This window comes from Acanthopagrus latus, chromosome 16 (genome assembly GCF_904848185.1).
Source record: "Acanthopagrus latus isolate v.2019 chromosome 16, fAcaLat1.1, whole genome shotgun sequence".
In the NCBI taxonomy this organism is placed as follows: Eukaryota; Metazoa; Chordata; class Actinopteri; order Spariformes; family Sparidae; genus Acanthopagrus; species Acanthopagrus latus.
The window spans coordinates 10,246,126-10,263,477 of NC_051054.1; the positions used below are offsets into that span (position 1 = coordinate 10,246,126).

At 42.9% G+C, this 17,352-nt stretch overlaps 1 protein-coding gene across 1 annotated transcript in view; it reads left to right on the plus strand.

The window, feature by feature from the left end:
• pacrg (PARK2 co-regulated) overlaps positions 1-17,352 on the plus strand; it is a 128,005-nt gene that overhangs the window by 20,467 nt on the left and 90,186 nt on the right. The window contains exon 2 of the mRNA XM_037125063.1: positions 938-1,069. Within this exon, the coding sequence (XP_036980958.1) occupies positions 938-1,069 (132 nt within the window). The remainder of the gene's footprint in view (positions 1-937; positions 1,070-17,352) is intronic.

The window sequence follows — 17,352 nt, forward strand, 5'->3', positions numbered from 1 at the left end:
CCTGTGGGCTACTGTGGCAAAACTCTGTTTCTCAATGGGTGGTAATCTGAGGATTAATGACAGCAACACATCTGCCAGTCATGTGGAAGCGCGACACAGATGGCAGGGGATACACACAAGGGACACGGACAGGGAGAAGATTTGCTCCAACATTCTGTCATCCGTCCACTACAGCATGCTGTAGCAAAGCTCTAATGTTTTCAATCAAATAAATCCAAATTCCTCAAGTACATAAGTGGCTCCCACTCGAACAGTCTAACCCTTGGGTCCTCAGTTAGGAGTTTTCGGTCACTTTGTTGGTGGAGTCTGAGTGTTTATGTGCAGGTATTTCTGTGATAATATGTCCTTTCAAGGGTGTTAAAATATGTCAGTATTTATCTAATCATCTTGGGACATTCAACATGTTAATAACAACTGTTTTGTGAATTTAAAATAGTAATTTAAGTTGTTCTCTTCACTCTCTCTTTTCTACCTCAATGTGTTGCATCTGCTTGCATCTATTATGTGGCTACTGCCACCAATGGCCCCCACAAAAAAAGCAGCAGACACTGTGGCTGTCATGATAGGAGTCCCATTGGCTTTCAGTGGCACAGTAATAGCACGTATCCAAAATGGAGGCAGAGAAAAGATGATCCTAACAATGCTTCTGGCATTGCCTCTGGCTACAGGGCCAACGCACACACAAGTGCACACACCAGCACACACTATCTGTGTTTTTTTTTCCCTTCCCTAGAGGAGCTGAGGAGCAGGCACATGTGTCTGCCTGAATTACTTTTAAGCAAAGGCAGTGGGAGAGATTGTATTCTTGTAAGAGAAAACACAGTCAATTCTGATTGTATAAGACAACATTCTCACTTGTTGTGTGCGCCTCATTCTTTTTATTTCTCTATTTGGCTCCTTTATCTTCATTCCCATTTTCTCCTTTGTGCCTGACCAGGTGGTGGGTCCCCCGCCTACAGGGGCTTTTCAGGAGCGCCCTGCCAAACCAACCACCTTTCGCAAGTTCTACGACCGTGGAGATCTCCCAATCTACCTGGTACATGGCACCAGACCTACAATTACATGGAAGGTAACTAATGCATTTGGTCTTCAAACAGTGTTAATAAATGGGCTACGGTAATAAATTTGCCATCAGGGAACATTGAATGTCAGAATAAGGACCGGGTGGTTTCTTTCAATTCCATTAAATAACCTTTTGGAAAAAGAAATCTAAAGCTATTGGGGCCTAATTAAAGGCTAGCAAAGATAAAACAGCAACTACTTTTAAAATATCTCTTAGAAAATACCCAAGATTTTTGTTGTTTATTGATAATTACACTCTAAGATGTAGAACACTTTCTTCTCATTGACTCTTGCTGTCAGTTGTGGTGGTTGAAACTGAAAACGCGGTAGGTGCTATGCAAACACCATTTATCGTCATCATTATCAGCTAGTCTGAAGCTTGTGATGACAGTTTCTCACATATGCCCGGGTCCAATGTGTGCTGTTATCCTGTAGGAGGCAGTGTAGATTAGCACACTTGAAGGCTCTACCTGTCTCACAGCACCAATCACCAAAGCCATCAATCAAAAACTCTATAGGAACTAAGGACAGTCCCAGCTAAACACAGGGAGTGATTGCATTTGTGTTTGTTTTTGTGCTGTATGTGCGTGTGTTTGGACACACAAGGCTCCACAGAGCCATTAGACTCCTGACTGGCACAGTGTGTGTGGGATGGATGCATTCTTCTAATCACCATGTTGCTTTATTTCAGCTCCCGTGATGCTGCTAGCTACTCCATAACTTCATACATAACCGCCGTGCAGCAACCACTCTTAATGACATTTATTCATAGTAAGCAATGATAAATGAATCAAACAAATTATACCCTTTTCCTCCCTTTTTTCCCCACTTCAAAGAGAGGAGGAAGGGTGGGTGGGTGAGTGAGCCTTCTCGCTAGTTAGCTGTCTGTCTTCAGGTGAAAACACTGTAAAAGCTCCCTCTGTATGAATTATTTATCTAAAATGTTCGAAGGAATCTTTGCATTTGCAAAAAATAATGGATTTCTTTTGTACTTTGCCCCTGAAAAAGCACTCGGGAAATGGGATGAGGTGTATGAAATTGTTGCTGTCACATCCTATGCAGCCGTTATGCCTAATGATTTTCACAAACACGGATGCATATGTTAGTCATTTTAAACCTTCCTCCAAAATATCACTCATGCCCCACTGTACAGTTTAATGTGAACACTGAACAAGTGCAGAATGTTTTTTTATGAAATAGCGTCTGTTTAAGAGGGGGGATACACGTTTCCTATATGACTGTTTGTTGATTGAAGTCTTTATCAGCATTCTGCTTGAATAAAACAGTCCAGGTGGAGATTGTTGGCACTCATTGTGTGCATCTGTTGTGCGGGTTTATATCTGGGAATAGTGTAGCAGAGAGTGTAACCATGATCGGAGTAAGTGGAGAGGGGCTGCTGCATGTTTGCACTGAGCTGCCCTCAGGGCTCAGGTTCAAGACTGCAGCTCAGGATCAATCCCAGTCTGAGAGCTCAGCCCCCTAGCAAATAAAAAAGTCTGGGGAAAGTAAGAAAGAGAGAGAGTCTTTGGGAAAGGAAAATAAATGGCGTGTTGATTTAGTTTTGTGGGCTTGAGTACTCAAGCATACAGAGTGTGTGCACATGTGTGGTTGTCTGTATGTCTTTATACTGTATTTGTATATCCGTCTGACTGTCTACATTGATTAGTATGTGTATTCAGGTCAGGAGTTCAGCTTCCCTCCTACAAAGATGCTGTCCGTATGTTTGCCTCTGTGTAGCAGCGAACAACATGGCCAATAAAACTATGACAAAGACAAACAGTGATGATTGAATGTCAGATCTGTGCTCTATTGCACCTGCCCCCATAGTCCAAGAGTACTGAACACACCCTGAATACACTAACAGTAAACCATTGGAAGGTAAACTTGGGAAATGACTACTTTGTTTGCTGGACGACAGAGAGTTGACTCTAGCATGCAGGAGAAAGCTTGGATACGCTGCATCCACTTATCAGATTTTGAAATGTATTAGCAAACATTTTTATTTTAAATGTCTTTATATATCAAGCGGAAACCAAGCTAGATATAGTTTCACATTTCTTTCTTTCTGCAAAATGTGATGTTATGTTATATGTGTTGGTTTGCAGGTTAATTTGCATACAAGCACACTTCTAACAGCTTTGCTGTGAAGTGCTTTAAAAGAAGTTCAATGTTATTGCTTCTACAAAAGCAACAAAGTCAAGTGTAAATTAAAATGTGTAAATTCAGTTAAAATCAGCACTATCCTGTCCTATGTTAATATCAGGCACCCTGTCTGAACTATGTCCCTGCCATGTCTGAGCCAAAGATCACATAATTTTTAATGGGTGTCATGCTCGATAGCAAAATGAACTGAAACTGACATCTCTACTCTTCGTATAGTTCTCATGTGTTACATCCCACATTCAAAATGGAATACGCAACTGAAACATGTAGTATACGTCCGTTTACCCAAACACTGACAATGAGAATGTTTTCACACCATTAGTTTAGTTCATTTGGTCCAGACCAGGGAAGAATTATAATGTGTTGCATGCACCAAGAGAAGTAAACATGAGGCTTAACAGACTGACAGGTAGCTGGTTGATTAGACAGATTTGGTGATAGTAGCCCTGCAGCATTAGTGCATCGTCATGATCCACATGGGGAAATCAAACTCCATGGCTTCTCGTACAGCACTTTAAAGCTTCTGGTGTCTATTCATTTTCTGTGGTGTCATAACAACCTCACAAACAAATAGTAAGTATTGGCATTATTAGTATTATTAGACTGTAAGTTGACCGCATGTTATGAATTTTAACTAAAAGGAAGAGACAGGAGGAAAAGGAGGCTTCGTGTATAGTAATGATTCCAGACCTGTTAGTGTTGGACTCCTGTCACACACTTGTTGTGGACTTTAATGAACTGACAAAATACATGGAGCAGGACACAGCACAGCAGTTTTAACAGCTTGACCTATTAATCGTGGAAAATACCTGCACTGACTTGCATACTGTATGTGTAAACATTTAATTATTTTAGATGAATTAATGGCATGGCTACAAAACGATTGTAAGAATGCTTCCTGAACAGCTCACAAACAGCAGATTGATTAATTAATTATATGAATTAAAAGTAAGTCAATAGTTAAGACTCATCTGGCTGGTCTGGTGGCCCAACACCCACTTTTTCAAACCCTTTCAGTGTGGTTGTTTTGGGTTCGATTGACAGCTCTCACACCAGCCCAAATGAATGTCATTAACTAAAAAAACACATCATGGTCTGTTTTAACTGAACCAAACAGATTAGGTGTGAAAAAAGCCTAAACTGGAAGTAAAGTGACCCCATGCTGGGATGGGCTGTAAGCCAATCATTATTGCACCTGTAGTCTATCATCAAGGTCATCAATGCATTTTTTTCAATTATTCTTTTGTAATATAAGGTTTTAAACACAACTTTTAAGAAATTTTGCATGAAATATGAAGATGAGGCCACTGAATGTGTTTTGTGTGAAAACAATGAAAAGTGATCCACAGTTTCGTCTACAGTGACTTGTGTGGTGCTGACTGTGTAAAGAGTTATGAAAAAGTGAATGCGCTATAGATAAATGCGAGTTAGCAATTATAAAAATAACTGTAACAAGGGGTAATTGAAATCAATGTTACTATCAAAATATTGCCTAATGTGGTTTTGATAATGCACATGATTAATTGTTAGAAGAGAAAACATCAATTTCTAATTATCTGCAATTATTTGTGCAGCCCTAACCATATTTTATGGTTTCAGACATCCTGTGTTGTACATTCGTGTTGGGGGAAAGAGACTCCTTGTATTTATTTCAATTTGGATGGCAATAAGTAGAAAGCTGGGTCTACTGGGAATATTTCCCTATCCGCTGTAGGACCAGTCTCTTCCTTTCTTAATAAAACTAATGTAAAGCGAGCCTTTCCTGTTATTACTGAATATGACACGCTCTGCAGCTTAAAAGAACATGTTCAGCTCTGTGATTTCAGTGTGATCCTGCCTAGGCAGTGTGTTTTATCCTGCAAACACACAGTATTTGTTGAACACAGAGGCTACTGTTGAGAAAGAAGAAAAACGTGTGAGGTCTAAATGACACCGAATTAGGATCCTGGGGACATGCAACTTTGTGTTTGTGTGTGTGTGTACCTTGCGTGCATGCTTGTTGGTAGATGTGTGGTTTTACAGTGAGCCTATACGAACAGGGGAAATGTGAGTGAACTAAATGTCAAGGGCAAGTTGAAAAAGGAAAGGTTGCATCTGAAAGGTAATTTGGCTCTCTAGAGGTAAAAGCCTCAGCTGTAATGGCGCGCTCAGGTAAAAGCTTTACACATATGGGGAACATGTGCGGCAGATAGATAAGAGAGAGACGGGCGAGTTCCTATCCCTGTATGTGTACTTGTGCTCCTACGTGGCTTTGGCGTGCGTACGTGTATGTGTGTGTGCATGGGCGCGTGTGTGTTTGTGCATGTATTTGGCCCCTGCCATAACGTAGAAGCCAAAGGCCTGGAACAGCACTGTAATCTACTGTGATCCCCAGTGCCAAACGGAGAGAGAGAGAGATAGAGAGGGGGAGACATAAAGAGGGTGAGAGAGAGAGAGACAGAGAGAGAGAGAGACAACTCCACAGGGACACAGCAATCAGGAGACATGGCAGCCGCTTGGCTCTCAGTTATAATGGATGAGTTGAGGTCTTCCTGTGTTCCCTGTGGGGCTTGGTTTGACTCTCCCATCTCTACCCTCTGCTGTGCTCTGCAGGCTTGCAGCCAAACATCATGCTGCACATGTACATGCACACACACTCACCTCATATGTACTATTCACCTCCTAAACAGCCTTGTTTATTTCATTTCATTGATCGCCTATCTGCTTTATCTTGTCCCTTGATCTGCTGTTCAGCTCTGTGTCTGCTGTACGCTCCAGGTTGTTGTTCTGTCCTCTTTATAAATCCTGCCTGTCTGTTTCTGCAGGCCTGCACCCTTCCATGTTACTCCCCCTCCTCCTGGCTCAATCTATTCCCCTTTGTCCTTTTACGTGAGTCTGTCTGGGGGGCAGAAGGAAAAAGCCATTTTATAAAAAATATCAATGCAAACTTGATTTCTGTACACCCTCCGCCACCACACCAGCCTCAGTCGGCAGAGGGGGCACAGGGATGACGGGGGGGACAATCAATTAATCTGATCAAGCGCTTTAGGAAATGGAGAGCGTAAGCGCTCCTAGGGGACGGATATCCATCTCCTTGGGATGATTGAATTACGCACAGAGTGAGAGTTGGAGAGGAGGGAGGGCTGGAGAAATGAGGTGGTTAGGGTGACCGAGGATGAGGGAGCATGTGCTTGAGAAACGCAGTGGGAGTGTGCACATGATATGAGAGAGAATGAAAGATAGAGAGACACAGAATGAAATGGAGCAAAAGCGAAAGAGTGTGGTAAAAGAGAGATGAGGTCATTGCAGAAACAGCAACAGCGAATAGCCTTATTCTCTCCTCCCTCCTTTTCCGCCATCTAACCATTTTCATTTTTATGTGTCACACCTTGTGTTTGATAGCCCTTTCCTTTGACAGATATATTACATGGCATGGGTACATCATATCGCTTTGGAGTCAATTCACAGCCGATTGCTGCTCTTGACAAATTTGTCATTTATTTCATGGCAAATAGTCATACAGTGTGCATATGAACCAGCAGTATGAAGGACTTTATGGCAAATTTATGACATATATAAATTGAATTTAGCATACTGAAGTGAATGATTGACAGGGGCTTACTGTAACATATCAGGCTAATATCAGTTCTATACAGAAACTAACCCATCTAAGAATAGATACTGTACCGAGCCAAAAGTACAGCAGAGCAGCACTTTCACAACAGCTGTTTCATTGACATGCCTCAGTAAGTGAGCTCTTCCATTGTTTTCAAGTTGTACAATATAGTGCAACATACTGCTTAGAAATGCACTGCTCCTTCCGAGTGCCACACTTTTTGCAGAAAAACGACCATCCCTTCTCCTTCTGTTGAATGCATACCATACCTTCTCTGCTCCTCGATGTGAATGATCCCTTATCTGCTGTGAGCACTAGAGCTTTGTCGGGGAACCTTTGAATAGACAGAATAAAATGGGGTTAACCATGCGTTTTCTCCAGCTCCCTGGCTGAAAGCTGGATACTCTGGGGGGATAGTTCTGTGTCATAAGGAAAAAAGATGAAACACAATAAGAGGAGAGAATATGAACAAGCCCCCCTGGGCTTTCTCTGAGAGGAGAGAGAAGAGAGAAGGAGGGAGTTTAGATTAGAGAAGTGGAAAAAGCATCAGGCATTTTCACTGAAAAAAAAAGAGAGAGAGATGAGAAGAGAAAGAGGAGTGGAGGAAGGAGGTGGAAAGCAAAGGCTTCCAACAAACAACACTGGCTAACCATCAAGGCTTGCATGGACTGCCTCCCCAGAGGGAGAGAATTGTTGGATGACTGCTGGGAAGCAGCCCGATGAGCTGCGCCACTGCCATGCTGCTGGTGTGACTGCAGGAATGGTGGGACTGTTGGAACGGAGACATCCTGCAGAGAGAGCTTGTCTGCGGATCTTGAACTGCCACACCGCCTGCCACCCACAGCCATTATTCATAGCAGACGAACACCACATGAAGCTGATGATGGTTGTTTAGCCTGTGGGCCTTCCACTCTTGCTGTGGTATGAGACAATAGCAAAAAAATGGATTTCTGGAGAAAATTGAAGATCATTGGAGAAGCTTTTCCTTTTGAGAACAGCTTAGATTTTGAATCAATTCCAAACTGTTTACGTCCTTAGTGCTGTCGGTATTGAACAAAGTGACCCAGCTCCTCCCTGTGGTTCAGTGTTACATCCTAAATTTGTTGTCATGATTTCAGTTTCCAGCAATAGTGTGTTTTCCACATGCAATGCTTTGAATGGAAGCCTGCTGCTTTTCCAAGATCTCTTCTCAAACCAGCAAAAAAACCCTTTTAACACCCACTAACATCTGATGTTTGGTTTCCTTGGAAAAGGCACGATTGGCATTCATACCCAGGTCGAATGACTGCAGAAGTTACAGGTGTCTATCGACTCCAGCTCTGCAGTGATAGAAACATGACATGACGCCTGCTTGGCCATGCTAATTGTGAATGATGTTGGCACCTAAATAGTTAACATTCTGTTCTCATCCAAGCAGCCCTTGAACATTGTTCAGATAGTGTTGATTTTGAAAAAGAGAATGACGTAGAAGACATAAAACCGTGTTCAAACAACCTTATTAAATGTGCTTATTGTGGTATAAATTGGTGTTATAGAAATGCAAAATGAGCTTTTCATACTGTGTTTTAATCTTTGTAACACTGTGCATCCTCCCATCATGAAGCCCTCGCCTTCTGTCCCACTGTTACTTCCTCTCCTGATCCCTGAGCTCACATCGTCCATCCCTCTGGACATCCTGTTGATCTCAGCTCCACTACTGCCCGACACAGTCTCCCACACCTCCAACCCCAGCTGCAACCGCTCGCAGCTGGCTCCCCTGTGCAGATGGCGACTAAAACAAATGCACACAGCCTCTCGAAGGGAAACACAGGACTGTGACTCCTTGTAGGCAGATGGGAAAAGCTGTGGATAGCTGGGGGTAAAGAAGGGAGAGTGAAGTGATAGATGACATCACGGTGAAGTGCGGGAAGGAGATTGTGGAAGGGGCAGGGTGGCTACCAAATTAGACAGAGACAGAGGACAAGACAGAGAGGGACATGGCTCGTCTGCCAAGGCTACAAATCATGTCCCTGAATGCAGCACCCGTCCTGTCACCCCTCCCTTCCACAAAATAAGCCAGAGATCTATTGATTGGCACTCGTATTTGCTAGCGGGCTCCAGCTCAAAATGGAGCCTTTAATTAACTTAATGGACCGGCTGCAGCTGTGTGTGAGCCAGAGAGGGAGGAATAGAAATAGATAGATAGAGGGAGGGAGAGTGAGAGCCAGCATAAAGAATAAGTGGGGTTAACTGCAGACCCTTTCTACCATCAGTCAGCATGGGCAGGGCAGACACAGGGAGAAGGAGGTGAGATTGAATGCGGTGGTGTCCTCTCTGTTCTGTACCCAGTTGGGCTGGGCTGCCAGGGCTGACAGTCATCGACTGCTGAGCCCTTCACAATCATAACATTGTGACTGAAAAGGCCCCCCTGCCAGAGAGGACAAAAACTACTGTGTCCCCTCAGAGTTGCCGTAAGGCACAAGTTGTTTGAAAAGAATTCTGCTTACATTTCCATGTCCCGTTTATTATTCTCACATTGAACCTGCCCAGTTAGCCAATCCCAGGAGACTCCAGGACATTGGTGGCTGCAGAGTTTCTTTTCTGCAGGCCACTGTAAGTGTGTTTGTCTCAATTGTGCCATGGTTACTTGCGTTTTCTAAGCTAAGCTTCCTCAGTATGGATAGCTGGCTAACTTTGTTTCAAGGTTTCGAGGGTGAGCACAGCAACGTCATGGACATGTGGTGCAAAGACCCTTATATACCTGTCACAGGGATGTATGTCCGATGCTCGCCTGGCATGAATTTGAGAGTTGATCTGACAACTAGAGATGGGAGACAGTTTTCTAAGCTTTCTCCCCCAGCAACATCGAAGATATCGCAATGTCTCACTGTGGATATCGACACATGCCAAATCAGTAGATGTCGCCCAGCCATTGTAGCCATCTTTACTCTTAGTTACTTTTTCCCACACAGATCAACAACCAACAGGGATTTCTGCTGTGTCTGTGTTGGTATGAATGGGATATCTCCATGATCCCTCTTCAGATGCCTTCACTCCACGTACTCAGTCAGCAGTCACCCCAAAAAGCAACGTCTCTGCCAGCCAGACCCGTTTCTCATACTTCTGCATGCTCTCCTTCACCCGCCCCTTTCTCTCCCCTCCCTTATGCACCATTCTCATTCCTGTCCACTCATCCATTCTGTCAAAGGTTAATTGGTTTGGAAATGATTCGATTCATTCTGGACGTTAATGCTGTTATCATGCTTTTGTTCAGAAAAAAAAGAGAAAGAAAAACTACCCCCCACATGCACTTAAGCCTAATTTAAAATAAAGGAGAAAAGAAAAAAATCCAATTTAATCTTTTTTTTTTCTTACTCCGGCCCAGGCTTGTCCCCACAAGTCTTTTCCTTTAAATTACGGCAGAATTTCATTACCTTGAAAGCTTTTCTGCCCCCTCCCTCTGCTCCCCTCCCTGTCTCCAATACTTTGAATGGATCAGGACTAATGTCTTTCTTGTAACCTCAAGGTCGGAATATTTGGATCCGTGGAAGCGCTCAAGGGTCCCTGTGATTAATGCACTGTACAAAGTACCTTGGAAAAAATGCGGTAGCTGATGGCTGCACAGAGTGATCAGTTGTGCCCCCCCAAACACACACACACACACACATGCAGACACACAACTACATCTGCTGGCTGTAGTTGTAGATAGAGGTGCCCCCTGTCAGTGCCCTTGATGTGGATCATGGGAGGCATTCATATTCAAATAGGGTTACCTAGGGGCCCTCTCTCAATTTGCCCCAACACGACCATACAGTGCTTCCTTCCCCAAAGAGCCTTATGCTTTTCTCTCCTCAGTATGTTGCATCTTTACTTACACAGCTTTGTTGGACACAGCCAGGTTATCACTTTCCTCGGAGCTGCTTATAGGATGACGGATTTGCATTGGAGCAAATTGTTCTCAGTGGAGTTGCTGTATGAAGTCCAATTGCACCCGAGTGCAACAATTTATGTTTTCATTTACTTATTAGTATGCCTCGTCAGAGAATTAATTTGATTACCTCTAAATGAAAAGAGAGATACTGTTTTCTCCACTCTGGTATCTACAATAAAACAGCCCCCGCCTGATTCCTACTGTGCTCTTGATGTTTTTTGTTGACATGGCTACGATGTCTGATAAAAATATGATTTTCTCTGTTTCTGTGGCCACCATGCAGAGGTCCTCATAGTAGCTGATATGCATGCTGTCCACGCCCTATTGATCAGAGACACAGAGGCCTCTGTATTGAAGTTGTTTGCAGAGCTACAGATGCTATCTGCACTTTTGTTAATTATTTACATTCGGTTCCGCAAATCTGATCAATAGTTAATTGAGCCAGCGGGGAGCTGTCTGAGCGAGAAACAAAAACTTTGCAGAACCAAGGGACAGAATCTTCAGTGCTGCCAGGACTATTTTACTGCATACTCTTAAGCACAACGAGGTTATACTGGGGTTACTGGTTTAAACACAAAGGGAGAAAAGCCAGGAAGATGCATTGAATGGCCACATACTCTAGTCAAGTCTTCGCCCTCTTCCAGCAGCAATAATTCTAAACGGTAACATTTTAAGGGAGTAGAACTCATGGCTATTCTCCTGATTGAAGTGCCATTTAAAGTGGCAGGTGGCTGACTAGAATACAATAGTGTTTGTCTCTGGTGGGCTGTAGGAAGAGAGAGGTCTGTGGAGTCCAGGGGCTGTATTTATCGAGGCGTGCATCGAATCGAGGTGTATGAGCTGCCCATATGCACAACATAGCTAATGAAGCATGAGTATGGACCCCTGTAAGCGGTAAACAGTAATAAATCCCACCTGTTCTACATCTGCTCATGCTTGAACATCCTAATTTTAAAATTTATTTTCAATGCAGGTTTACACTGCAGGTTTTCCTGCATATAGAAATGGACTCCCTGAACGCAAAGATAGCAGTGACCTCATTAAATGTTTTCTAATGTCCAAGCTGTGCTGTATGTCAAAAGGGCTTCACTAGCTTGTCAGTAATCAGTGAATTTGTGCAGTCCACATATACCTGATTATGAAGACAATCACAGCAACTGTTTGATCACATAATTTGTCAAAATATTATTCTCTGTTGGCCTCAGCAGCAGAAATGCCTATAGCTGGTTCATCAGCTATTCATTAGATATTCATCAGTATGTGAGATACGCAACAGCTGAATTCTGATACCTGCCATATGCAATAATGGTGTTAAAAATATATTTGTCAACATGCAGACGATACAATTTTATACATGTTACCTTCCACATGTTTCTTTCCACTTAACATTGAGAAATAAAAGCACTCATGCACTGTGTTCTTTAACTTAGCACCTGTTCCAGCTATAGAAATATGTAATGTAAAAAAAAATGTTTTATTGTTTTCACAATTTAGAGATTTAGATAGCACAACTGTTGCATATTCTAGTCTAGTTTTCTCATTACAAGGACAAGCAAAAAGGAAATACAGTGCTTAGGCATGTACATCTGAATACAGACTCATATATATGACCTCGGTCAACCCAATCCAAAGTTAGGCTTTTTGTATGTGAACAGAAAACAGCTTCTCTCTGAGCTGTAGGCAAGTAGGCCAAGGTGTGTGGATGTTATTTGAAGACAGTTTGCAGTTAGCAATGGGAGAATATAAAATGTTTAATCAAGGCTTGGGATACAAAAACTCAGGATATGGTGATCGAGGTGAATTCCCTTTGTCTGGAGAATCATGAATCGTGATGATAGTGAATATCTTTGAAAGAGCTCGACAATGACCAATCCTCTGATTCCCCCCCTTTTTTAATTGTCTCAGAGGAGAGCGTGTCATTAAAAAACCCTGCCCACCAATTATCTATCTTTATGTAGGAAGAGAGACCTCATGATTCATGATTGTCTTTTTTAAGATTGTTTGATTGTTTTTCACAACAAAAGAAGACGTCCTGTTTTTGATGCAATAGAAATGTTTGTTTCTTAAAAAAAAGAAAATAATTACCACCTTCACACAAGGAAATAAAACACAGCTTGGGGGCCAGCTGACAAATGCTGTGAACAGTATTTCACTTATGATAAGAACTGTGGCAGAGGTGAAGAAAAAATAGCTTGACCTTTAAAAAAAATAAATCGACAATTTGCAGCACACAGACATTATTGCCACAGATGGGGTGCAGAGTACTTCAGTGTCATCCACTGATGACAAAATAGCAGCAATTATAGGCTGAGCCAGCCCTGAAACGCATCACTCGTGATTGGTGACAACTCTGTCAACCACAGAAGAGGCCCGACAAAGAGGTGAGGAAATTATATACAAAAACATTAGAGTTCAGCATTAAGTCTGCTTAGAAAGGGAAAGTATACAAAGTATATGTCTTAGCTGCATATGAGCTGTATTTGAAAGTATATGTCTTAGCTGCACCTAACGAACAGAATACCAATAAATCTGTCAATTATGCTGACATGATTGACAATTGTGTTTGAATTCGTAGAGAGATGATGTCTAGAACTGTGTACACAAAAGCTGTCGGTACACTTAAGTACTGAGGCCTCCACATTCCAGGCAGTGGAAGAGGAGTGATGAAGCAGGCCCTGGTGTATTAGACTTTGTATGTATGTGTGCAAATGTGTGCTTGTGTGTCTCTCTGAGTGATTGAGTGACAGAAACTGATTAAGGTATGCAGCACCAGCTCCATTTTAGTAATCTGTGCTGCCACACCTCAGGGGACGAACCGTATGCGCCTGGATTTGGCTGTTAATGCTGCAGGGCCCATAATGCATTATGAGGAGAAATTCATCTCATTGTTTCTGTTGCCATTTACCAGTTTGAACGGCACGTTCGCCCATTGTTAACTGTCCAACGTGTCAATGACTAATCTGCCTGGGTGTTCGACCACCGCACCTTGTATTGGCTTAGGCGTTTCCTTATCTCGCTGCTGTTTCCAGCCTGTCACTGATAAGAGAGAGGGAAGTGAGGGAGGTGTATGTGTGTAGCTGGGGAAATAAGTTAAAGGGTAAGAAAGAGAGAATGGTGGGAAAAAAATTATATACTGAGTGTAAGACTGAAAGAGAGAGAGACAGAAATGGGGCATGATTAAAGAGAGAGGTCTCTATGGTGACACTCTTCCCCCTTTTTTCTGTTTTGTGGTAGGTAGTTTGTTGAACACGCTACAGTGTCATTGTCTTATTTCATGGGAGCAGATAAACAGCGTCTCACTTGTCCTCATCTTCTGGGGCTGCAGGCTCGTATAAAGTCTTGAGAGAAAATACAATACATTGGGAGCGCCCATCCATCCTCCAGCATGTTGGGGATAGTCACTTCTGTTTTGATTTGTGTGTGTAAAGAAAGTGCACGCTCACACACTCGCACAAGGCACCAGTCTATATTTCACAGCGTAAGGAGGAAGGCTCGGTAATTTGTGTTCAGATGGATGAGCAATGGAGGAGGCGAGCAGCGTGGTGCCAGCCGTGACTCCAACTTCAATCTGAGTCTGACCTGACCCAGCAGTATTGCTAAATCTGACTTGTTACATGACGGGCGCTCTGGCTCACCTCGCCTCGCTGAGACAACCTCTGGCCGCAATCTGGGTGTCTTTGTCAGCTCAGAGCGGCCCGGCCCCTGGAATCGCTGAGGTGGTGGATTTTCCTCTCCTCCCTCACTCAAGCTCACCCCCCCCCCCTCCCGTCTTCCTCCCCAGCATCCCCCAGATCAGCATTTCTTTCTTTGCTGTCACCCATTCACACTCCCACAAACCTGAAGCTTCTTTCTTAACACCAGGGGACAGTACTCTAAAGATGGAAAACCGCTGGATCATGTTCTTACGAGCAAGTAGTAGCATTTGCACCATATCCAATGCAGTGACCTGGCAGAAAAACTGAATTAAGAAAATTAAAAAAGCGAAGGAAAGTATGTCAAAAAAGAGGAGGGGAACGATGAGAAAGGGAGAATAAAACATACACACACAAGAGCTTGATTAAGTGGTCTTTTAAATGTGCGAGTGGGTAGCAATTCAGCAGCTCTTTAGTCTCGGGAGAACCTGTCTCAATTACCCTAATGAGTCAGAGTGACTCTGGCTTCCTAGGACAGTGATGGGAGACAGGGAGCCCTTCAAGGCCATACATGAGAGGCTGGTGGAGCAAGGGCCATCGTGTGTGGGTATTTGTGTGTGTGTGTGTGTGTGTGTGAGCGAGAGAGAGAGAGCAGTGCAGAATGTGGATGCCCTGTGAAGTTAAATGGAGCATGCCGGGTTCCCAATGAGCCAGTGTTAGCTGGCGGTCTGACACACAGTGACCTCCCACTGTGCACATCACTTTCTCATCTGGGCTGTCAGGGAATTGCAGTTAACCCTGATGTGCCCTGAACCTTGGCCTTCGCTAAACCAATACATATCTTCAATGAAGGCCTGGCATGAAGAACGCTCACATTCAGATATTTAGACCTCCCTCTATTCTTACCCTGCCTCGTGAAGAGAGAATTTAAATCATTTTGCGTCTGTGACCAGGAAAGTCTGATTGTTGTTATGAGCCACGAGTCAAAAAAAATGGTGCCAGTTTTCTGGTACAATGCAGTTGACTTTTTCTGCTTCTGACACAAGGTAATGGAAGCAGCCTTGGTGCTGTACATTAACCTATGCACAAACATGTCATAACCTGCACTTTTGTGGAAGCTGCTCGCACGGTGTCATCATCACCATTACCCTCATGCACCCCAGCAGTCCCCTTCACATGACATTCCATTAGCAATTCAACACACAGCCACTCAACACCCCGTGGCCTCTCAGGAATACATGTCAGTGTTAGAGCACCGGGCTGCACAATTACTGCGTGTTATTCATACAGCCCTTCTCCATATTCACCAGTACATGTTCAGTCACGACATATACCCCATAAAGATTCTGCCCTCTGGTTATTGTTCTAGTATCCTGCCCGTCTTCAAGTGAAATGCAGGACTGAAAGAGAATGTGTATTCTATGCGAATTGACTTTGTTATTCATACACTTGATTTCTAATTGACTGATTTATTTGGAATGCTGTACCTTGTCAGCCAGTGTTTTTGCCCCCGTTGGTAGATGTGCCACAGAATTACAGAATGATAATCAGGTGAATGCTCGGTTAGTTAAAGGTTCGCCACACAATGGTAAACAAATATAAGAACTTTGGAATTGAGGCTACAAATAGGATGATGAAAATATTATGTCACGATTATCCCTGCCCAGGTAATTGTGATCCACAGCATTATTCTGTTAATCATCATAATACACTTAAATCCTAAAATGTTATTAAAGCACACTGGCATCCCTTTATCGCATATCTTGTTTAAAACAAACACACTGCAATGGAGCTTTCAGTCATGGTGACAGCCGTAGAAGTTTTTGTAATGTGTAAATCAGGAAATCAGAGGACTGTACGGTATCAAGCTTTTTCCAAGTGAGTTATCCCAATTATTCTGCTTCATGGTTATCACAATAAAGGAAATTCACCAAGATCGACTTGTTCTCAGTGTTTTAACCCTATCTACAATAAAATCTGATATCTGATATGTTCCTTTTTTTCAGTTTTGGCCTACCTAGTGTTTTGAAACTTTTGGCTACATTGCAAGATGTCTTGCAACTTGCTTTCGACCAATTTTTCTGTGATGGTTGAATGACCTTTCTTCATGACCAGAGTTTGGTCCATGACAAGGTATCACAGACAAAAGACAAAAGGCTGTATTTCTGTATCAATGGACCCCAGAGGATTAATCTTAGCTAATCTTGTGCTACTTTTTCTAAAATCTCCACTTGCAAACAACACACTTAATGTGATAATCTGACAAGCCAGTGGCACCCTCCTCAAGCTAACATTTTAACATAAACACAACAATTGTAGGCTATGTAATTGGCTCGTTGTTTTGTAATACCTTGTTCAGGTCAGACCTCTATAGCCCCCTCTAGGCTTTATAGCTAAGTATCATAAATTGTTTGTTCTACTATAGTTCTACCAACTATAAACTTCTAGTCTTGTTTTTTCTTAACCATTGTTTTTATCCCAGTGTTTTCTGCTATCCGACAAAGTGTTATTGTGGGGCCAAAGCCCTCACTGATAGCCACGTCACCTTTCACTTTCAATTGCTGCAAAACAACTGAAATCATTTGTCATTCTTTCTGGGCCACTGAGTGAAATATGACTCATAGGCCTCAGAAATGTTGAAATTGAAAAAGCACATTGGCACATAGTGCCTTTGTCTGAAATCTCCTCCCTCCCCTCCCTCTCTCCTCCACACTCTCAGTCATACAGAAGAAATGGCTTCCATTTAGACACTCCTAACGGTCTCTCTTAATGGCTCTTTGTGATAGAAGTTATTTATGACAGGATTAATGTTAATCTGTCAGTCTGGGGAAAAAATTCTGCCCATGAAATGGCCATTCCAAACGGCTGCTGACTACCAGAATGCTCCTCCTCTTATAAAGGAAATAAAGAAAAGTTGTATGCCAAGGCCAGGGATGATTTAGCTCGTTGCCGTTAAGTTGGGGTTTGAATTGCAATACAGCTGGCAGAGC